General features: G+C 39.9%; 1 protein-coding gene across 1 annotated transcript in view; it reads left to right on the forward strand.

Annotated features, from left to right (window-relative positions):
* Positions 1–1,251: 1,251 nt before the first annotated feature.
* LOC145442084 (uncharacterized) overlaps positions 1,252–25,571 on the forward strand; it is a 30,085-nt gene continuing 5,765 nt past the window's right edge. Inside the window, exons 1-4 of the mRNA XM_080320077.1 lie at positions 1,252–2,485; positions 3,307–3,442; positions 18,688–18,804; positions 21,131–21,252. Of these exons, the coding sequence (XP_080176203.1) occupies positions 2,363–2,485; positions 3,307–3,442; positions 18,688–18,804; positions 21,131–21,252 (498 nt within the window). The 5' untranslated portion in view covers positions 1,252–2,362. The remainder of the gene's footprint in view (positions 2,486–3,306; positions 3,443–18,687; positions 18,805–21,130; positions 21,253–25,571) is intronic.

The raw sequence follows: 25,571 nt of genomic DNA on the forward strand, positions 1-25,571 counted from the left end.
GAGTCCGAATCGTTATGTTCACAGATCAGTTTTCAGATCAATCCGGTTCAACCCACTTTTTTCAACTCTGCTCGAGTGATATAGAATGGCTCGTATAGTAATTTTCATCAGTTTTCACTGTTTACGGCCCTACTTCCATGTACCAGGACTGATAGACGAAATACAAATAATGTGGTAACTTTATTATTCTTCGAAGTTACATGGAATGTCTGTCTTGGCCGTTCTAGTCTCGAGTCATGTGATTTGGTTCGAGTCATGCAAAATGACTCGAGCACAAGTCGAATCAATACAAAAATTCACTCAAGTCGAGTAAATTCACGCATTTAAAAAAATGACTCGAGTCAAGTCTAGTCACCAAATAATCGCGAGTCGAGTCATTACAACCCTGGGTATTGGGGCCCCATGGTGGTCAGTTTTCAAGTTGATAACTGAATTTCGTCATAATATTGGTAATTGCATTATATTGCTATTCATTCAGATTTAGCGGTAGAGCTGGGGGCACGTAATTCATAATTATAGCATCTGGTATGTTGCTATAATTACTTTATTGTATGTTGTTAATTCGTGACCTCCCGCCTTTCATATAATGAAATGATACTGTAGTAGCCCAAACGCAGTAGACTATACGAAAAACTTTCGTGAGACGCACACACAAATTGTCATGTTTTCATTCTTCTGTGAGTGCCCCGGCTAGCATTTGCATTGCTGGGGCTCAGATTGGAGGGACCGGACTATTCGTCAAGCCCACAGAGCACGGCTACTGACAATGGACACATACCCAAAGTTTTGGCCAAGTCGTTCTTTGGTAGCACACTTTGTGGAGTTGAATGTTGGCCGAAATTGCATACGTCTTTTGGTGTGTCGTGGTGGGGAGTTTGGGGTGTGGCAGTTACGGACCTGGCAAGAATGCAAATCGTCGGGTGCGACGAATAGCCCTGCATAGAGTTGGGCAATGGGTGCATTATGACGTAAAAAGCAAATGACGTATGATTTATAAAGAAAGTTGTTATCTCATTAGACCTTATTTTCATGGAAATAGCCTTATATTGTCTTCCAATATATTAGTTCTAAGAAGCAAAACAGATGTAATCGTGAGTAATCGTGATTACTTTTGAAATGTAATCGTAATCGTAATCGACTATTTCCTGATTTTGCTGTAATCGTAATCGTAATCGTAATCGCGGGATTCACAAGTAATCGTAATCGCAATCGATTACAATCGTGAAGTAATCACCCCATGTCTGGTAGAGACATGTTAAAGTGGTCTTTATTCGAAGGTTTCTGTCTTGCAGCACTAGTAATAATTGATCAAAAAGTGTGCCTTGCGTTAAGCCGAAAATTGCCTTATACCTGCTAATACACTCCAAGTCCATGAAACAAGAAGCTTCCGATGGATATTAGGGTCGATTATAATAAATGAATATATTTATTATTTTATGGTAACTGAGATCTGCTATCGCAGCAAGGTAGCTATTGAATGTCGTAGTTATTTGCATACTAGCCGTAGAGAACTGGTGATCCAATCTGCAGCATGGCCAACTGTAGCTTCTTATAAAGACACATGTTCCGTATTTTCACAGCAGTTTTCAAACGCAAATATGTGCGTGGTGAAATGGCGTGGTCATTGGTATAATCCACAGCTGCAACACCAATGGGTTGTTGGTTCGAGTCCGGCTGAGGACGACACGAGAATTCCTACCCAAGTGTTGGAGGTTTATCTAGGCTCCTCGTCGTCATGTGATCCGCGTAAGCGGTGATTTATAAAAGCCTAGGAGTGGGCTGTGCTAAAAGTCGGTGAATACGGAATCAAAAAATGAATATAGGCATACTCTAAAACTACCAAATTAGTCAAAACACCATGAATAAAAAACAAACAAACGGCGAATTATATATCGCGATCATCGATATCGTACAAGGATGACGTCGTGGATTTCAAATAGTGACGTCAAAAGTGATTGTCATTGGTAAATGACTCTTTTGACGAAACTGGTTCCCGAACCTTGTCATATAATACGACGTCAATGTCCACCTAAGTTCAGTAACAGCAATGGTCATGGTCTGGTAATTCAAAATGGCGAATTGTCTCCCTAAGTAACAAATGTCCACTAAAGTGGTCTATTAGATATTGCAAAAGTTGGGAAAAATTAGGGCAACCGCAGTTGGAGGACATTTCGTGTATATTCTAAACGCTGCGATATAAACCGCAAATCACCAGTGACAAAGCGCGGAATCGATATTCCAAAACCAATCGAGTTATTTCAAGACGCCTAGCTTGTCTCCTTCTGTTGGCGATAATTGTCGCCCAACTGCTTCAAAACAGGACTGTCCACCAAAGTAGTCTAATAGGTAAATATATATATATATGATTGTATGCTCAAAACTGATATCTACAATGAGTGCGGAGAATGACGAGAAAAATTTCAACGTGTACTACATGGCAATCGCCCTTCTTGCTGAAAGACGAAGTAAAGACCCGGCCCGACAGGTGGGGGTGTCTTGAGAGAAATAGCGGGTTGCAAATATTGCCGCAGAAACGTCTGACATTATTTACCATGTTCGAATCGTGGTATGATACTGTTATTAGTGTAGCAGACTTGGTGATGCTGTAAATCAGAGGTCTCAAACTCTAATTTGCTCCAGGGCCAATTTCTTGGTTTTTGATGGCGCCGCGAGCCGCATTGTCGATAGCGGTATGCAGTGTATTTCCAAGCCGGCAAGTAGGACTTATTCTAACGGGGCCTTGCAGATTGACATTACACACGCATCTTGGAAATGTGATTCAATATGTAGCAATTCACGCCGGGCACAAAAAATCAGATTTTATAATATTTGAATAATATTGTTTATGCACTTGATTTCGACCCCGCTATAAATCTTGTTAATGATCTCTGTTATCTTGAACTCAGCATTTGGAATGTTATGTATCCAGTCAAAAAGCCTATTAGATCCGAGGCTACTATCGATATAGAAGATAACTGACCTAGTTTCAAATTGAAGGGAACTCTACGGAATGTCTCACGCTTGACAGTGACTCAGTTTGCTCTCGCCATATTTCTTTGAAAATCTATGTGCTGTTTGGATTTTCCCAAGATACGATCAAAAGCGTTGACAGACATTTGAGCAAGTGACTTCAACCTCATCCGTGACTGAAAAATTAGATCGTATATTTGAACTTTAGTCAAAATGATTAAGGGTCGTATGCTATTGTGTTGCTTCCTGAAATGTGCAGTCCACGGCCGGTCAAAAGATAGTCAGTCAAGCAAGATACGATATCGATGCACTTGCAAACTTATGTTATCGATCTAGGTTGGAGCGTGTATTGTCAACGAAAATGAAGGAAATAACGATAAAGGAATTGAAGGCAGAGTCATTGGCATCGGCTACAACGGTATGCCCTTGATGATGCCATGGGATAAGATCCCTGAAAAGAAAAATTTCTACGGTAAGAACTGACGGGGTCTCACGATAAATTACGCATGAGCGGTTTAAGCTATATTCAGAGCACAAATACATCCTAACTGGTGCTTACTCTCGACAGTCTCTATCATATGTAGGCCTACTCGTCGAGATAGGTATCGTTTACAAATTGCAACATATACGTGAATATGTGGGCGTCATTATTTCAGGAGATGGAAATAACTGACACGAATTCGGACGGACTGCATATAAGGTGTAGGCCATGTGATGATGCATTACAGTAACGAAAATTAAAAAAAAAATCAACGAACAAAAATTGTTACAAACGGGAATGTACCCCAAGGAATTGGAAAATGCGAAATTACAATACACTGATTCAGTGCTTTTCAACCTTTTTGAGCTCCATTCGTACTTTTTTTGTAAAATAAATTTCATTCGCACGAATTGACCGAAAATTGTTATACGAAAAGAAGATGAAGATATTTAACAACATTTTGTTCAGATGTGCAACAAATTGGCTACTATGTAGCTTAAGCTATCAAATGTCTCATTAAAAAGGCAACTTTTTTCTCTCGTTTTGATTTCAACTATTTCACTGAAACCCTTCTCGGCCAAACAAGTTGTTGGGTTTTGTATAAGAACGTCTAACAGTGCTTGTATGGCCAGGCCTTGAAATCTATTCTGCACTCCTATCCAAAATAGATTGTATTTTTCGTTTGTGAATAATGCTTGCAGGCATCATAGAAATCATTTTTGAGAGCTGACACAGAGGTCCCGGAGGCTCCGGTTCGTCGAAAGGGTGAAAAACTCACATGTTTGTGTTGAGGCTTTTGCCTTACGTCTTGGAAAATAAGGTCCAAAACGATCAAGGAGAGTAGGCACATTAGAGTTCGTTACCTTATGATACGTTTCTCCCACTTGTGTTCTGTTTTTTTTTTGATCCCCCATTTTCTGTCTCGCGGGTGAATGAGAATACCGAATAATCGCACGATACTGTGTTAGTCCTGTAGAATTTTAGGTCAACCTAGAATATTCTTATAAAGACGTATTATATACCGTTGGAAAGATAATTTTATCAGCTTTTCAATGATGGGTTTTGTCACTTTTTTTACCTTAGGGAAAAGAAGTTATAACCAAAAACGTGCCAGGGGATAAAGCACTATTTTGCCTAACATTATAATACAATTATAAGCTAAAATACGATACTTTCGTATCAGAATACAACACCATAAATTGAAATATCACCCACAGTAAAGCAAACTAACAATCGAACAGCAAAACAATGAAACATAACTTTATTTAAGAGGTTTTTATCACACGTTATGGGGGCAAAAGTTGACCGAGACAGAGATAACACTGGTTTACAAATTTCGAAAAAAAATTAGCGTCAAAAATTTCAATGATTGATTTAGGATAATTCATAGTTGCTGAATCCGATTCTGTGCTATTAATTTCTCCATCACGTCAGATTTTTTCCGTATCAATTTTTCTCATTTTCATAAATTAATCAAATTTCAGCTTTCGTTAGTGACATCACGGTTAGCATACAATAGCAACAATTCAAATATTGTTATTGAAATCATTTATCATGAAACGCCAATTCTATATACAAAAAGCTTTTCATTTTTGACGGTTTCTGATTTTCCGTAATATTTTGCTATGAACTTGAGCAGTGGTTCTCAACCTTTTTGTATTCGCGGACCCCTTTTGGACCCCCCCCCCCGCCCCCCGAAGTTTTAGTTCAAATTTTGCTCAATTATCGCACAATCGTCCTCTGTCTTGTACAAATGATAACTGTAGGCTAGTGATGAACAGCAACAAAATTACTTTTCTTGAAAATAGCAGCATTCTATTTATGTAGAAATCGGGTTGACTTTTATTATTTCAAAGCTAATTATTCAACTGCTTTTTTTTCAAATACGTGGTCGTGTCTTTAAAGTCTGCGCAATCGATTTCATATCAGCGAGTACTAAAAATCCATTTAGACAAATAAAGGTGGTGGCGAATGTAATAATAAGGCAAAACGCTTCTGACGACACATTTGGGTATAATCGGAACAATGATGACACCAAAATTGACAAACTATTGAATATTGAACATATAACGGCATGCCTGTTAATTTATAACTAGCAGCTCATCTTGAAGTTATTGTGGAAATGGTTATGTAGGCCTATATCGCAGTAGAAAACGGATTTTTGCGAACATTTCAAAGTCTCCGTGATTGACTTTACTTATCCAACCATTAATTTTTACACAATGCCCTGCAAAACACCTCTACACAGCCAAATATTTGTATCAGTGGGCTATTGGGAACTTAGCAACTAAATGAGTCCGCACAGCAGGATATTCCATCTCAGACAGCCATCCTGTAGATGTGAGTTCTACTGTAATGAAGCAAAACTGCCTCGGGATTTTCCTAATTTGAAAAATATAAATTAGGTTATCAACTATTTTGTAAATCCACTTCGCTTCGTGGACCCCCTGAAAACGCTTCACGGAACCCCAGCGGTTCGCGGAACCCCGGTTGAGAACCACTGAACTAGAGTTTGTAGAAGTGATTGGCGTTGCTACTCAAGTAGCACAAGTAACCCCCTATATTTTTTACTCATTTAGCAGTATAAGTAGTAATTTTTAAGACACGTGAAAACTACTTCAAGTGGCAGAAATATCTAAGTAGCCTATAATTGGTCGGGGGGAGGGTGGTCGCAAACTTTCGACAGTTATGAAGGTGGCTACATACGAAATCACAACATGTATCTTTTCGGCTAACGCAAAATGTTTATAATGACACAATACAATGGTACAATATTCGAAAATATATTCAGTTACCGCGCTTTCGAGGCTGTGAAGGCTACTGCATTTATGAAATCATAGGCAGCCAACATCGTCGCGGAGCGGAGCTTTGTTTGTAATACATTCGTGTTAAAATTAATAACTGGGTGCAGTACCAAATTCAATGTGGGCAGATATCTTCATGACATTCCCAGTTGATTTACTAGTCATAAAGCACTAAAACAAAACCCAATACAATTATTTTCCCGTATTGCCAATCACAAATGGGAATTCGGATTGCGTACATCTGGTTCGAAGCACATGGTATGAACCCTTCGCCGATGGCTGTTATAACAGCCTTGATTTGACTACGAATATACCACATGCAATTAATGTATATATATGCGATTGAAGCGCAAAATATTTCCAATAGTAAAATCTCATCCAGAAAACAGTGACCGGAATTTGACCTCTTACCTGGACCGTAACTGCCGCACCCAATATCGTCCAATTGGTGGTCGCGATCTCGAAGGGGACCCGAAAAAATGTCGGTGAATGTACATAAATTATTTATACATCACTTATCAAAAATTTATGCAACTCTTTTCTATTTTTTTTTTGCGCTGGTCGCAATTTCATGTTGCCGAATTTTTGATTATTGAGTACCCTTCCCCCAGAAAAAAGCATGATTTATAGAAAATAAAAATAGGCATTTTGGCGTCGACCATTACCACGCCGCAATGCACGAAAACATACCAATTATATTTGCCAATATGGTACTCTGAAAAGTGTGCCAATATATCGCCTGCGAGAAAACCTTAGCCGAAAAGGATTGCCCTCATGTTGACCGTGAACTTCGATATAAATATAAGCCTATCTAATTTTTCACCATCATTGGTTTATTAGCAATTTTATCAGCTCAATACACCACAAAAATGCGATACAATGAAAAGACAGGAAGATGTCGAAGCGACAACGAGTAGTCTATGAAATCTGACACCCACCTTGGCCTAGGCGATGTAAAGAGGAGGCATGCACACTCAATGAAAGTAAAGAAGATATAGTATAGAAAAAGAAAGCGACAAGAATAGGGCGGCATGTCATGGGAAACGAGATCGATAGGTCAATCGTAGTCCGGTAATCTTGAGGATGGACTGTATTTATTTAGTAGAGCTTCTTGGAGGTACAGAACTTCAATATACAATTAAATAGTATATTCATATTGAAATGAACCCGAATATTTTCGGCTGACACTCGTCAGGGGTAATCGTCAGCAACTAGTAGAGAATTGGAAAGAACATTGTATATCAACAATCGTATCACAAAATATGACGTCATATTTCATGCTGGTGACGTCATATTTTGTGATACGATTGTTGATATACAATATTCTTTCCAATTCTCTACTAGTTGCTGACGATTACCCCTGACGAGTGTCAGCCGAAAATATTCGGGTTCATTTCAATATGAATATACTATTTAATTTATTTAGTAGTAATTGCTTGTATTTCGACTTGAATGTGGACATGCTCGTCGACTGTCGGATGGCCGGCGGGATACTGTTCCACACATCAGGTCCGGCATATTTGATCAGAGCGGTGATCTTTTCGGTCGATCATATGATATTTGGACGACGTGGACGCGCGTGTGTTGTGCTTGTGCGCTTTTGATTCTGAGGTAAAGAAGTCATTGAAATATTCGGGGCAACGACCGCAGGTGAACTGATACATAAACTTGGCGATTTCTAGTTTCCGCATATCTTCTATGTTTATCCATAGCTGCCTAAGTGGCTCGTGTCTAACTATTCTATCACAGCAATCTGAACCCCACAGGTCAAATACCATTTCTCAGAGAAAAATTATTTGCCAGTGAAGAAAAACCAATTTTCGATAAAGCCACCACAAACGTTTCTTGGATCTCGCATGGTTTCTCAATAATTACGGCATGATGTGTGGATGTACGTAATATGGCCATTTCCTTAATTTGTCTGAAAAGTTGCGATCAGCGTTTCGAAATTCAGTTTCAAAGCATGACCAATTATAGTGTCCAAAGTAGGGTTGCATTTAAAACAAACGGTGTTTTGAAATACAAAATTGTATTTTTTCAAGTTATAAAATTATGCCATAATTGTGTAAATACTTTCCAAAACATGTTGTATGAGCACACGGACAATTACTACCAAATTTAGCCGACGTATATTGTTATGGGATGGTTGGAAGTGGAACCCTTAAAATAGTCGCTTCAACAGATATTTTCGGTGGTCAATTTAAATCCATTATGACGTCACAATTGAATATTCATGATGTCATGGTTTAAAAACAAAAAAACAAAAAAAAACATGTTTTAAATTAGGGCCTTGTTTTAAACAAGTTTGTTTTAAATGCAACCATAGTTTAAAGGGTGTGTGGTACTATCACTCAGAAATAAGCTCCCGAATGACACAGTGAATCACCAGTCCGATAGCCGTTTCTACACTTAACATAAATTGCTTTTTCTTTTTGACTAAGCACTATCTAAAAAAACAAGCAAGGTAAATGAAACAGACCATAGTAAGTAAACAATAACATAATGAAGTTATTACGAACAACGATAGCTCTACTTGCGTCCCCCCCCCCATCCCCCTGTCTTGCTAACTCTTACTCCCTGAAACAGATGCATAATTCTAGTTTTATTTTCATATATTCCTTTTGCATCTATATCCTGCTTTTCTGTTGATAATTCATTGGTTTATAGCCTTTTGTTCATATTTTTAAGGGAATATTTTCCCTAATTTGAATTTTTACCCTTTGGGACGTTTTTGATCGTAACTTTTTTCCCCAAGGTAAAAAAAGTGACAAAACCTATCATTGAAAAGCTGGTAAAATTATCTTTCCAACAGTATATATTACGTCTTTATAAGAATTTTTTCTAGGTTGACCCATTTTTAGACCAAATTCTACAGGACTATGTGTTCTGCGCTTTAGCTCAGTCTAACTTGAGAATTCATAACAGAAACGGTAAAGCAGCTTTTTGTGGCATTTTTGTGGCATCTCGCGACCCAAGCCTCACCCATGAAAAGGAATTCATTTTTAATATTACAGTAGTATGCTATGATTTTACGGACATGTAGGCTATGACATACAGAACGCGCACACCACAATTCTGTACCCAACACAGCTCGACAAAACAAGTCTGACGCACGCGATTTCAAATTATGGTGAATTAAATTCCTATGCGTGTCGCAGTTGTACTACTGTAACTAGGGTTGCATTTAAAACAAAAATCAATTTAAAATAAACATGTTCACAACAAGGCCCTTATTTAAAACATGTTTTTTATTGTTTTTTATGTTTTTTTAAGCCATGACGTCACCAATATTCAATTGTGACGTCATAGTGGATTAACATTGACAATTGCAAATATAGGGTAAATATAGCTCCTTTGACGAGATATCTGTACTATTAATGTTGAACCGACTGTTTTGCGGGCTCCCACCATCCCATATCGCTATGTGTCGGCTATATCGGGTGGTAATCGTCCGTAGGCTCATACAAAATGTTTTTTGGAAAGTATTTACACAATTATAGCATAATTTTACAACTTAGAAAAACACAATTTTTTTTAATGGCCTTTATTTAAAACACTGTGTAAAACAAGTTTTAAACAAAGTGTTTTAAACACCGTTTGTTTTAAATGTAAACCTAACTGTAACTAGCTAGGGATGGTGTGAACGTGAGGTTCAAGTTCGCGTTCTGTGTGTGAACCTCCGAAATTCAGAGGTTCGCGTTCACAACAGAACCTTGGTAGGTTCTGCACTGTGAACCTTTTTCATGTATCATAATTCTCACTTCATTATAACATATTTGGTTCAAATTTTTCGCATTTCCACTGCGGGCCACTCTATGCATAGCGCTGGCAGCATAAAAAAAGCAACACTAAACGAGCATGCACCTTCATAAACTCAAAAATTTTTACTTGCTTTGTTACAAAAGTTTGCTCGAAATATCCAGCTTTCCGTTTGTGAAAATTTAGTGACTATCTGCTGTGACCTTGACCCGCAATCACACAACATCGCGAGCGAAATACACTACAGGTAGTCATCGAATGATGCGTATTCAACCAATCCAGGAGATTGATATCGTTTTCTGATGTATAAAATCCAGCAGGTGTCAAGCTTGACTTGTCATGTTTACTGTATCATTAGAACCAAATCCGTGCGATTGAGGTGTTGGCTACTGCTGTATAACTTGGTAATGGGGTAATATAGCAACTAGCAAGTATAGGAACCCGTTTTACAATCTGCTCAATATCAATGTACCAATACTCAGGCGCCGAATACATTGTCAGGTCTGGCCTATACCGCTGAGGCGTAAGCTTATATTTCCCCGCCCCGCACGTCCTCGTCGAAATTCTTGGCAAAGTGACGTAAGATATTGATTTTATCGGACTATTATATCATTTGATTGCCCCACTTGATACATTTGGTGACGGTTAAAATGTCAGTATGTAGCCTACTCCTGCATTGTGGCATAATGTGGTCCGAGTTGTCGCTAAGTATTGTTCTCATTAGTATATCAACTCACTGAAATCCAGGGTCGGAATAAGCATTATGACGTCACGAGGTTCACGTTCGCGTTCACACAGAACCTTTCAAAAAGGTTCGCGTTCACACGAACCTGAACCTTTCAGAGGTTCACACCATCCCTAGTAACTACTGTCTACTCAGATAGCAAGAACAGGACTATTCCGTGCCGACAACGGAGCATATTCATATCGAAAGGTTTGCTCATCCAGTATCGGTCATTTTTTGGCCAAGGTTTTGTCGCCGCTTATGTTTTTGGGACCGCATTTTATCAGTGGTTTGTTGGCAAAACTTTACGTCTTCATGTGCCCCGACGCATAAGTGGTTGGCCTCGAAATGAATGAGTCTCATAGGTCTGAACTCGATCGTTGCTCACCCCTACACTAGTTCATCCCAATTCCAACGGTCTTCGAGCATTATGACGTCACGAGGTTCACGTTCGCGTTCACACAGAACCTTTCAAAAAGGTTCGCGTTCACACGAACCTGAACCTTTCAGAGGTTCACACCATCCCCAGTAACTACTGTCTACTCAGATAGCAAGTACAGGACTATTCTGTGCCGACAACGAAGCATATTCATATCGAAAGGTTTGCTCATCCAGTATCGGTCATTTTTTGACCAAGGTTTTGTCGCCGCTTATGTTTTTGGGACCGCATTTTATCAGCGGTTTGTTGGCAAAACTTTACGTCTTCATGTGCCCCGACGCATAAGTGGTTGGCCTCGAAATGAATGAGTCTCATAGGTCTGAACTCGATCGTTGCTCACCCCTACACTAGTTAATCCCAATTCCAACGGTCTTCGACCATGTTTTACAGAAAACCAGTCGGACAAATCTTATCATGAATTGTCATGATAAAGCCATATTTTCTGCGTGTCTCGCTTATTGGCTACAGTACCCAACACAGTGACATTAGATATGTAAAAACCGTCGCAGGATTTTTTCAATATATTCAACAAATATTACATACATATTGACAAATAGCTCGATGGCACCGTGTCGTCCCAAAATTATATCCTTTGTGGTCCATATTTTAATAAACCTTGAAGGGGTAAAAATTTGCGTTACAGTAACTTGCAAATGTGAGTCTCTAATAATGGTATTTACTACTATCCTCGTGCCGCACGCTAATCGAACAGCTATTACGAAAATATGATGATTGCTCAGGGAAAGAAAGCAGAAAGTCGATTTGGCGTCATTTTTTCAGCCTGTCGCAGGCTCAGACGGGCTGATATACTGGCACTGGCGTAGCAGCCACTTGGCGGTTATGGCTCTGCGCCAGGGGACGCAGGCTCCAAGCGGGCGGCAAAATGATGTTGCACAGTGTACAGTGTACGTACATAGCCGGCAAAAAGCAGCGTATAATTGGTATTCCTGCGGCTTGCGACCCGAGAGCTCAAATTCAATCTACTGGTCTCACTCAATCGAAAGCTAGTGTCCCATTAATTCCGAAATCACAAATTTTCCGAAGACACAAAAGTTTAAATGTGAGCATGGCAATGGAACCACTCCGAAATAGCCATCAAGACCGATTGTCCCGAACAATCGGAGCGCCGCAACACAATGACCAGTTGACCATGATAATGGAAATTGTATCGAGATATTATTATTTTCATTCTTAAATGGCAATTTCGGGGTGGTTCCGTTGACCTGACCAGCTTTTAAATTGTATTTCCGGAATCAGGGCGGCCACAATAGCTTTCGATTAGGATCAGTATTGTTAAATTTGGGCTAGCGGCGGAATTTGTCAGATTTAAGAGGCTGGTGCAGATCAGTGAAACCACGTTTTATCGTAATGCAACAGCGTTTGATGTTTTACACTCACAGTGGTTGGTTAAATCACACCTACTTGATTCGACACCATATTTATGCTACTGGTGTCTGAAACTTTGTCTGCCCATTGGTGTTTCAATTGCGTGGTGTGAGAGAAGCTTCTCAAAGCTCAAACTGATACAGTCTTATTTAGCCTACCTTCTACCATGAATGATGTTCGGCTATCAGCTCCATCCATTCTTTCTATAGAAAAAACTTGATTTGGGGGATATTGTCGCTGATTTCGCTTCGGCGAAAGCCCGAAATGCTCAGTTTTGAGGCCATTATTGATTTTTCATTTGCCTAATACAGGGGCCCCACCTCTTCGGCCAATGGGCCACATGAGATTTGCGAATCATTGCGCGGGCCACTTGGATGTCCGATAGGAGCTAGCCGGATTAAACGTAACGATGAGAACAAGACGTATATCGCTACGGATCAAAATCGATGACAATTATGTCATGAAAAGTCAGTGTGCATATAGTGCACTCATGAACTAACCGCGCAAAGCGCTAAAATTTTTCAAAGTTTGTGAATGAGTTCGGCCAGCAATACTAATGTCACTTGCATATATTGCGGGTCGCCTCAGTATGTCGCTGGGCTCATTTGACAAGGACAGGATTATTCGGCGATTAGACATATTAATATCGAAGATTCATGCGTAGATGCGTCCCTGATGTTGTGCAAAGGTTTCATCGCCTACCATCTTTCTGCAAGTGCAGATGCGAAGTCGGATGTTGGACGACACGTTCTCTCATAATTGCAAATATTTTCGAACTCAATTCGGTAAATTTTCAGGAGGGAGTACTAAAAGAAAGAAATTGAGTGAAAAAAAATCGCGGTAAGTGCTAAGAAAAATATCAAGTCAAAAATCTACCACGAAATATTCTACTTTTATGGTCATATACGAGGATCTACGAAAAATATGGCTGATCCCTGGCTACGCCAATGCGTCGGACTGATGCTCAAGTCATCAATAACCCAAATTTCGTGGTCATAAGTTATTCAAATTTTTAGTTGGCCTTGCAAATTCATAATTCACATACTTTGTTGCGCCGATATCAGGCGATATATATATATATAAACGTTATTGTTGTTGTTTGTGGTATTCATGGTGCTTGTCGACTACTATGGTCATTGGTCATTTACACCAGGCCGACATTCTTTATTTTTTATTCCGTATCTGCCGACTTGTAGCACGGCCAATTTCCTGGCTTTTGTAAGACACCGCTTACGCGGAATATAAACGTAATAAATTACATGGGATATTCATTATTTAATATTACAGCTAATTTCGAAGATTAACTCGCGAGCCACTCCAAATCTTCTCGCGGGCAACGGGTTGGCCGCCCCTGGCCTAAGACATTCGTTCACCATTTCTCGTGTTAATATATTTGGCCTTATAAACGCTGAGACGGTGAGGCTTTTTTTGCAAGCAATATAGAACTTCTGAGACGCGGCATATTATTTGTAATTATCATTATTAAAAAGGTTGCTTGAACATGAAACTGCGGTCTACTTAGGGGGGGGGCGGCATTTTTAACGAAAGCCATGGGCGTCAGCACATGCTGCTACGCCACTGGCTTCCAAACCAGGCTTTTGGTTACGTAATCATTATAACTGACTGGTGGTAGTGAACTTGAACACGGCTTTTAACAGTAAATTCATATTTATTGACTCGAAGAACTTTCCGCGTGCCTCTTATCAAGAGCAACCGGCACGATAAAGGATACAGGACAGAGATAGATTCAAAACCAAATGGCGAATTGTGACACAATAATGAAAATTTATAAATGACATGAATGGAATTTCAACCATAGCAACAATGCAGCGTATATAGCAGTGGTCGGGAACCTATGGCTCTTTTGGGTATAAGATATGGCTCTTTAAGAAATATTTAATTTTGCACTTAGTTTATCAATATTGCAGCAACTTGTTAGTCGATTTTCATGAGGGCGATAATATTTATTCTCGTGGCATCATGAACATGTCATTGAGAAGTCAAGACAGTGGGGTATCCAGGGTTAGGTAGGCTACTCGTACCGCTCTTTTTCAAAATCCCCAAATTTAAGTTGCTGTCGCAGCGGCGACTAACACCACTCGCGAATTCGATCTACCCAGCATCGCGCGCGTAGAAATCGTGAATTGCACGATGCCTTGATTGACGAATGAGAATAGCAGACGTGGCGATACTTGTAGGACAACGCAGTTTTCAAATACACATTGTTTTCCTGATCTATGCCTGGAAATAAAATGCCTTTGAATTGACATTTACAATTACAAATTCAAATTTAAAACAACGTCATATCCATTTTCTTGATTGGTTGGTAGCTTTCTAGCACCGCCGTAAAAATGTAGGTGTGTAAAATAACGTTTCGTTACGCCGTATATTTCAGAAGTCGGTCAATACATAGATTTTCTGAATCAGCACGACAATTACATCTGAATAATATCAGTGATTATAAATTCTAAGCTATTTACGATTAGTTGCGCTGTCACAGTTGAGGCTCGGCCCGTCTATGCCTCATCTCAGCCTTACCTCTCTTTTCGAGCTTTATTTTGGAACAATAAATATGAAAATTCCGTGAATTTGGGAATAAAAATGTTTAAAATGTAGCCATTCATAAACATCGATAGATCATAACAATAACCATTGAGGGGTTCAAAATTTTTCTTCACTCATCCCTGACGACATCTGAGGCACTGTCTCACTTACCTCCTCTGACCCCACGTCACTGACGTATCACACGGTGGGTATATACCAGTGATGAGCATCGGAGCGGAGTCGGAGTGTATTCAGAGCGGAGTTTTGCCGATTTTGTGACACTTGGAGCGGAGTCGGAGTTTACTACAAATATTTTTTCGGAGATTTTCGGAGTTTTGTAATTTTTACCCCCGATATCTTTGGATGGCTCTGACCAGAAGACACTATTGATACCAAACCAAAATACAGACAGTTGACACCTTATAAAGTTGTAATATGGCGGGTAACTTGCAAAAATGATTGCCAAGTGCATAAAAATCAGCCATCTGCACTGCCATTGGGGACTGGAGAGTAGACAATACTATAAGGCCAACCATATTAGGTATCACATTTATTTAGTAAAACGGATTACCAAGTGTACCATGCTCGCCACTCTAATGCTATATAACTGGTTAAAATGGTTAGATTTGCCACGAGCTATCTTAAGCCTGGTGATCTAGCAAAGCATTTTCGTTGAGCAGTGTCTGTAGTTCACAAAATTATGGATACTTGACGAGATTCTTCGGAGTATCTCGGAGTCTGGGATTGAGCTCTTCGGAGTCGGCGGGAGTTTTCCTCAGAGACTAAAGTTGTCGGAGGGATTCGGAGTCTCGAAAAGCACTATCCGCTCATCACTGGTATATATACTGCTGTAGTGACCATGTTTGGCTCCACCTACCCATGTGGGCATAAAAATATGGCGCACAATACGAATCCCAAATAATAGTTCCCTCAAAGACGCCCCAGATGTTCAATTGCGACGTAACAGTTGATTGACATGTATGGCTCTTTCGCAGTTACAATTGAAAATATTGGGATATAACGGCTCTTCGGCCGAAAAAGGTTCCCGACCACTGATATATAGCATCAGGCAACTTGACAAAGTAGTTCGCGTGAGGAATAACATACAAATACAATGAGACAATGCAGCAACACAGAAGAAAAATTGAACAAAAACACGGACGAACCACAGCTGAGCAACGAAAACTTGTGTCAGATTCTAAGATTATACAAAAATTCTTTCTGGCGGCAAAGGACCGGATTGTTTAGTTTGATGAATGTGGATTCCAAAGCTGTCAAATGAAATATAGATTTACTCTTGGATAAAACTGAAAACATGCCGTCTGAATAGTTCAAGGCGCAAGATGGGTTGTCGATCAAATGCTGGCCAATTGAAGAACTGCATGCCAACACTTGGCTGTACGATTGGGATTTTGATGCGTGTTTGCATTGCTGAGTGAAATTTTTAAAATTAGGAGACTGCCATGCCGATCTTATCCTCTTAGGAACATGTTGTTTAAACGTTCTAGCAAGCGTTGGGATGTGCGTCTCACGTACCGACTGTCACAGTGGCATTTGCATTCCTATATATGACCATACTTTGATGAGAAGCAGGCAGCACATCCTTTCGCGTGTTAGGCAGAATTTGTTTCGTTGCATACAAAATCCTCGCATTAACAGTGTTGTAACACGATTCGACGCATGATCTGATTGATTTGGTGAATCTATTTGAAACAGAGCCGAGCCAAGGAAGGTGTATGTACATCGGGCATTTGTCAGGGCCGAAAACTGTAGGTTGTCTGAATTTGCGCATTTTCTCCGCAATGGCAGCGTCAGTTATGCTATCAGGATATCCATTTTTGGACAGAATGGAGCTAATCCAATCTGATTCTGCAGGCAATTTGTCTTTAGAACAAATCATAAGTGCTCGATGCACAAGGGTAGAGATTATAAATTTTAATTATTGCGTCACAATTCGCCATTTGGTTTTGAATCCATCTCCGTTCTGTATCCTTCATCCTGCCGGTTGCTCTTGATAAGAAGCACGCGAAAAGTTCTTCGAGTCAATAAATATGAATCTACTGTTAAAAGCCGTAATCATTAGAGTGCGAAAATATTAATTCACTACGACTTGTGAGAGCTACGATTGGTGATGCGTCATAAGTTAAACAAGTTTTTACAATTGCGTCTCAACTACAACAGTTACACTACTTTTGAATGTCCTATTCGGTTTATTTGAATTATACCACGTCAGAAAAATTACTAATTATTCACGATTTTCATTCGCACTCATCCGGAATTTTCATCCGCACCACCTTCTTCATTCGCACTGCAATTTTTTTCATGCGCACAACTGCGAACCGTCACACAGGTTGAAATTCACTGCACTGATTAATCAATTTTCGAATTGCAGATTTTAATATCGATGTGAGACCCCGGAATTGGGGAATCTTCTAGACTTCATCCTTAATTTGATTGTCTGTAGGAGTTGGAATTATAATTGAGTACACGCTTTTTTCGTATATATTTAATATCTATGGTATATCCTCATAACGAAGGTTTGCCGAATCTGACAGGAGTAAAATGAGAGAATAGAATAGATAATGTTCATTTTGACGTCATACATACAGCTGACTGAGAGGAAATTGAGCTTTGATGGTTACGGAGCTAGTGACCAATTAACGGAAAGTCACAACTTTTACATAACCAGGGATATCTAGAACTCTAGAATTCTAGATATCCCTGTCACATAGGAAACAGCAACATGGACCAACCGTTATAACATGAATATTATAGTCTGTGCGCGTAATTAATGTAAGCGCGAATGTGTATTGCGTATAGTACATTCATACGCAATAGTGGTTCTCAACCGCCAGTCCGCGGATCGGTGCCGACCCGTGGCAAGTTTCCTGCCGGTCCACCAACTATATTAGAATTTTCTATCTAATTTCCAAAATGCAAGAGTTTGAACGCTTGTCCATCAATTGGATAAATAAAACATCAACTTGTAAATTGATTTAGACGTTTGCAACGTATTCACTGCATGGGATCGTAATAGACAGTTCATGGTCTTCTTTGAATGGACGTCACAACACTACAAGTATATTACGAAACTGGTAGCCTACAACTCGTTTCGGGCAAGTTATATGTGAAAGCTACCGAGACTTTTACAAAATTCCGTTTGATTCCGACAGTGCGATTAAGCGGTAATATATGCATTGTGATAGAGACTATAGCAAACAGAAAATTCGCATTTCTTTCAAAATAATCGTACAATTGCAATCAAATTAGTGGTATTCAACAACTGACTTCCAGAGCTTCTTGCAAAAACGTCAATATACAAATATAAAATATTGAATAGGCAGTATGAAATGATGTTTCCATCATTGCAATTGAGTTGCATACATCCATGGTTATTTGGATTTTCGAAGGTTCACCAGTTGGCAACATTTGTTTTGAAGTCTTTACCAGTCCTCCAGGTCAAAAAGGTTGAGAAACACTGGTATAGGCTAAAGTGCTAAAGTGTCTTAACCCGAACTCACAGCGTGGTTCGTGACATCATTTTGAATTTTTATAACAACGATTAATTCATCAATTTCAGTGGTACATGCAGAGGCCAATGCCATTGTGAACATGAATCCACAATCAGTCGCCAATTGCGCTATTTATGTGACGTTGCATCCGTGCATTGAATGCGCTAGAAAGTTGATCTTAAGCGGTAAGTAACGATTATGTTTATTGATTAACAATATTTACAAAGTTTTACAAATGTGCAAATGTTATGAGTGGGGCGATTTTTTAACCTAAAACAGAAGATTTTGACCTAAAAATCAAAATTCTGACATTTTTTACCTTAAAAATCCTAATTTTGACCAAATTTGACCTAACGTATGCGAATTAGGTGCTTTCCCACATAATGTTAGACTTTTACTACTTATCTTCATTTCTGGTTGGAACTGTTTGTCCTCACGAAGCACTTTGGCCTTAAAAACTTTTCTGCCTCAAAAACTGACAAATTTTTACACGAAAAAAACTTTATTTTAACGAAATCTGGCCCTATGAAGAATCCAGTAGTTAAGGTTGGGCCATTATGAAAGGACGTAGTTTATTTTTGTCCTTGATGTTTTTGCGGCATATTCACCGACTCATGACACACATACACACGATCTCTGCATATGCATACCATGAGTGCATGATGTGCATATGCCGCTGGACAAGGAAGAGCAGATATAGCCTTTACGGCTATCTAAGTCATGCACCACCCCTCCATGCTATCCCAGTAATGCATGAGCGCCAATGAGGGAAGTCATGGATACCAGTGTTACTAATCAGGTCTTCGGTCTGAACAGGCCGGGGATCGAACCCACGACCTACCGATCAAGAAGCCGGACCATTACGCTATCTTGTCGTTACGCTATCATGTGTTACATTACGTATTATGCTAGAATTTTTTTTTAATGTACTACAGCGAAAGATGCTTTCCTACATTCTCGGGTAAAAAGTGTCTGTCCTTACTAAGTAACTTGCCAAGAACGGAGCAAGAACGTTCAACAGCAGCAGCTGTTGGCTGACAACACTGAAGTTGTGTGTACACTGCTGGTGACAAACCGTGTTGCTTCATTCTAGAAATGGTGTCTACATCACAATTTTTCATAATTCGCTTCTTGATATAAAAACCATGCCATGCCCACGCAGTCTTGCTTTAGTTAGGATATTGCGGTACGTTGAGCATAGCACCATGATAACCTATTTGTTTCATTTGAATGTTTATGATTCACAATGAGCAGACAATGGGCCGTCTTCAAGGGTATGCCTATTAAGTAGACTATAAACTGTAAAATTTGAAAGAATAAGTTCACCGACAGTGCAAAATTTACGATATAAAAGAAATGCAGGTGGCGAAACTGTTTTAACTTTGTAAAAAAATGTTACATTTTTGACCTAACGCTTCAATTTTGACCTTTTTACTTTTTTCGACATGTCAAAAAAATCGCCCTAGTTATGAAAGTACGCTGTTGCTCGTTCGGCTTTGACTGCGGGTTCGACTCAAGAATATGTCGTAGAATGCATTCCTCACAGGAACATTTAGAACTAGTTTTATTTATTATATATATCTGCTTCTTGTTTTCTATAACGCAATCAGGGGGAGCGAATAACTGAGGTGAAACCCTCATTGCTCGAAGTAACAATGGGGGCCCTTGGCCCAACGGGGCGAGTCTTTTATAGCCGCTGTATGCTTTTCTTTTATATTATAGTGTAGACAAGTGGTTCCCAACGTGGGCGATTTGGCGGTCTATAGAGGGGCGAAAATACCGAAGGGGGTGATAAGGGGGCGAAAACGGACATAGGGGGCGATAGGGGGCGAAAACAACGGAGGGGGCGATAAGGGGCGATGGCGCGTTAAAACATCTACATGGAGTCGGGACAGTAACTGCCGCACACAAAACCCCCAATTTGGGGGCGAACTCGGAGGGGCTCAAAATTATTTTGTGAATTAACATAAATTATGGAGTAATATTTTTAGAGATTCTTCCAACTTTTTCAAAAAATTCTCGCGCTGCGCGCGATTTAATAATGTAATATATATTGATTTTGGGGTACCCTTCCCCCTTCAACAATACGCATGATATATGGAAATGGAGACTTCAGCGACGGCCATTACTGCGCCACGACGCTCTAAGAAATATGAAGTTATAGGCCATGTAACATACGACTCCGAGAACTATGCCATAACGATCAGCAGCGAGAAGACCTTGGCCGAAAAGGAATGCCCTAGTGCTTACCGAAAACTTCGATATATATACATATATGTTTAATTGTCCAAAGGCGCCCCAACGAAAATTTAGCTGTAAAAGTGTAATTTCGAGGTCGAGCCGAAAAGTTGACTTTTTTCGGCTTCCAATATTTGGGGGGCGATGATCGGTGTGGAGCTTCAAAAGGGGGCGATGAGTCGAAAAAGGTTGGGAACCACTGGTGTAGACGAAAACCTTTGATCACGACCGAAGTGCACCGCCACTTCAAATATTTACAATTGTGTTATACAGGTGTAAGCAAAGTGGTGTTCCTTTCGTTTGATGAGTGCTACTCCAAAAAAGATGCATTCAAGTATTCCAAAAAGCTGTTGAAGGGTGCTAAAGAAATCGAATACGTCGATTTTCGTAAACAGGTATAGGGTTTGCTCTTTTTACCTGGATAGGGTGAAATAGATCGAGAGTATATAAATATTACGTAGTGTCGGTTCGCACCACACGCTTGTAAGAAATCGTTATTTGTTTGCGGTGTTCGTGGTGTTTTTCGGCTACTATGGTAGCGTTGCCATACGTCCGGAATTTCCCGAACATATCCGAAATTTCACAGTTCAAACTTGCGTCCGGGAGGAATTTTTAAAGTATGCCTAAATGTCCGGAATTTTGAAGGCTTTACGTAGGCTTCTAATTTTTTCGTAAATCAACATAACAACATTAAGTTTGGAGATATTTATGCTAAATCAGTGGTTCTCAACCGGGGGTCCGCGGACCCCTGGGTGTCCGTGAAGCATTTTCAGGGAGTCCGCGAAGCCTCAAAATAGTTGATAACCTAATTTGTATTTTTTAATTAGGAAAATCACTAGGCAGTTTCACTTCATTACTAGTAAAACTCCAGAGCTCACATCAACAGAATAACCATCTGAGATGAAATATCCCACCATGCAGACTCATTTAAATTGCTACATTGTCAATAGCCTATACTGATACAAACATTTTGCTGTTTAGACATGTTTGTTGGCGATTGTGGAAGAAAAGTTGTATGAGTAAAGTCAATCACGATGACTTAATCATGTTTATAAACATCCATTTTCTCCTGTGATATAGGCCTACATAACCATTTTTCCATAATAACTTCAAGATAAGCTGCTAGATAGAATGACCAGGCTTGACGTTATATGTTCATTAAATAAATTTGTTTGTCAATTTTGGTGCCACATTTGTAGCGATCATACCCAACTGTGTCGTCGGAAGCGTTACGCGTTAATTTTACATTCACCACCCCCTATATTTGTGGAAATGTATTTTCGGGACTAGTTCATATCAAATCGAAGGGGCGGATTTTCAAGAAACGACCACGTATTTCTAGAAATGCAGTTGCAGAATTCGCTTTGAAATAATAGAAGTCAGCAAAATTTTTACATGAATAAAGGGATGGTGCGAACCCTGAAAGGTTCAGGTTCGTGTAAACGCGAACCTTTTTGAAAGTTTCTGTGTGAACGTGAACTTGAATCTATGACGCCTCCCGGAAGTACGGTTTATCACCCTAGGGGGGGGGCAAGACCAAAGTTTGGGGGGGCAGACGAAGTGCTGTTACGAGCCTGCTTACGCCTTAACGGTCTAGGCCAGACCGGACAATGTATTCGGCGTCTGACTATTGCTACATTGATATTGAGCAGAGTGTAAAAATGTTTCTATACTTGCTACCGATATCACTATACATCATCAAGTTATACAGTAGCCACCACTCCAATCGCACGGATTTGGTTTTTATGCTACAATAAACATATCAAATTAAGAGGGATCCCATACTCCTGGTAGATTGTTTACGTTAGACGACGATGTATCAATTTCATTGATTGGTGTAATGAGCATCATTCGCTGACTACCGACATGGGGTGTATTTCGTTCTTGATGTTGCGTGATTGCGGGTAAAGCTCACAGTCTGAGTCTGAGTCACTAAATATTCACTAAAAGAAAACTGATTATTTTGAGCGAACGTTTGTAACAAAGCAAGTAAAGTTTTTGAGATTGGCAAGGTGCATGCTCGTTTAGTGTTAAATTTTTTTTGTTATGCTGCCAGCGCCATGCATAGAGTGGTCCGAAGCTGAAATGCAGGGAATTTTACCCAAAGATGTTATGAAGATGTGAAAAACCTCTAAATTTAAGAGATCCGCACATAGAACGAGAACGTGAACCTCACGATCACACCATCCCTAATGACATGTATGATCTTATTTTCAAGAAAAGTCATTATTTTGCTGTTTATCACTAAGCCTACAGTTATCATTTGCACGAGACAGATGACAATTGCACGATATTTGAGATCAATCTGAAGTAAAATTTATTGGGGTCCGCGAGGTCCGTGACGGTCCGAAAGGGGTCCGCGAAGACAAAAAGGTTGAGAACCACTGTGTTAAATGATATTTTTCTTCGCGCTGCGCGCGATTTACTATCACATTTGCTGATTTTAATATGGGGACTACCACCCTCGCAAAAACTGCAATAAAATGAGAATGGTTGCAAACGTGGGGGTCGCTTGCCTTTATTTTGGCGTTCGCGAAGATGTTGAGCGTAATCAGCTTCGAAAAGAACCCGTGAGTAAGTCTGGGCAAAGGTGCTGATTTCATAGAAATCAGCTCGTCAAATTATGATCTGGGCCACGGAACATTTTCAAGTTGGAGATGAAGTCGCGACCATAAAAGGTTGTAAATCACTGGGTGTGGGGTGTTTATAAAGCTACGTGGTGCGCACCGGTATAAGGCTGATAAACAATCTTTTCGGTGTGACATGAACATGACTTAACGATGTACAATTGTACATTGTACAATTACGCTCCATTTATTTTCGAAGCCATCATCCTCCACCAGCTCTACTGCTAACTCTGATCATGTGGGCGGAGAGAGGATCAAACTAATTAATATATGGAAGAACCAATATTATTGACAGAATTCATTCAAAAAATTTAACGACCAGATGCATATAGCAAGCCCCCCATAAGTGGCATCGATTGCCCTATGGTGGGCCAAAAATCATTGTTTATTTAGGCGGCAAGGGGCTGAAAAAAGTTTGGTCTCGGTCCCGGTCACACAGCGACATACTCCTGAACCGGATCGTGACCATTTCAGGTCTATAAGCGAAGCTTTGCTAGTGCGACGTCATCTTGACAGACAATGTGCTCATTTTAAAATCGTTATATATTCTCGCATGCCATGACTGAGGATTAGGGTTGTCCAAAATTTGGAAAATCTCTAAAAAGATGCGTATCCATGTCTCATTCTGTAGATTATTGATAAAAAAAAACGTCAATGAACCTGCAACAAGCTTACAGGAAAGTCGTTAACATTTGTCTAAATGCGTTTGAAAGTAGCTGCCATAGAATGGGCGTATTAGCGACCATAGAACGACGAGAAGACTAGTAATCATGAAATCACGTCTCTTGATTGGTTAATCAGCTATGCTTCAATGATCACGACCACTGCGGCTTGCTGATTATGTGCTTCTACTAGTTCAAGAAGTACGCTAACGGCAATGATGATTCTGTAAGCGCATTGTACGTTGGTGATTAAATACTAAAATGAGACACTTGGTCATTGAATTTTTAGTGTTAAAACTAGATAACGATAGGTTCAGAAAAACAATAGGCCTACCCTCTTGTAGGCATGACAGACAGGAAACAGCGAATGCTGGTGAACTTATAGATCCCAGAAATACCTATCTGATATGATTGAGATTACGGCAAGAGGTCCTGCTTTTCTGGGTGCAGTGCAGGTAAAGTACATTAGTTATCGCCAAACTGGTGCAGCACACCATGTGAGGTGGATTCTGGACACAATCCTGCATGCTCAGAAGATATGTGGGCCGACCATGTAGCTTGCATTGGGACTCTAAAGAAATGCAACTACCGTACCGCTTGAATACATTCTTTTTTATTTCCATGTCTGGTTTGATTCAAGCATTAGTCGTGATGCAGCCGGTAATGATCTAAGATTCATTATGGACATGCTAAACAATGCATGCGAACAGTCTTTTTGCTGGTCCTGCCAGCATAGTCTATGCTTGCCTTTAGACCTTCTGCCGGGGCATCATTGAGGACTTAGACAGCACTCGCGGGTATGATTCATTATGCTGCAAGAATGTGACAAGTACCAAGCATAAATGGCTGATTCATTCAGCCCGTACAGCTTTTAAGACTTCAATTATATAGGCTACCACGACAAGATAAGTTCAGACACGGTAGTGTCAATGTCAAGTTTCTTATTTGTATTTAATCATTGAACATCCCTTCTGAAACTAGAAGTTCGTTCGCCACTTGCATAAACGCCTCTGCAATATTTCTTCTGGTGTTTTTGTGCTTTCCATCGATGAAAACAAGGCATACAGGCTACAACGGTTGCCTTCACAATAAGCCATCAAGTCATGTATTTGAAGTTTTTGTGAAGCAGCTGTTCTTTGTTCATCATTTATTTCGTCACTCAACATGTTCTGAATTAATCTTAAATCATTATCTGCGGACCAACCTACAATGCGCTTACAGAATCACCGCCGTTAGTCGACTCCTTGACCAGCTGATCAGCAGGCCGTCACCGTCGTGATCATTGAAGCATAGCAGATTAGCTAATCAAGAGCCGTGATTTCGTGATTACTAGTCTGCTTGCCCTTCTATGGTTGGTGACACGCCCACTCTGCGGCAGCTATTTTCAATGCATTTAGACAAATGTTAACGACTTTCCTGTGAGCT

Source organism: Botryllus schlosseri, chromosome 6, assembly GCF_051294905.1.
Source record: "Botryllus schlosseri isolate E-star chromosome 6, Bs_hap1, whole genome shotgun sequence".
In the NCBI taxonomy this organism is placed as follows: domain Eukaryota; kingdom Metazoa; phylum Chordata; class Ascidiacea; order Stolidobranchia; family Styelidae; genus Botryllus; species Botryllus schlosseri.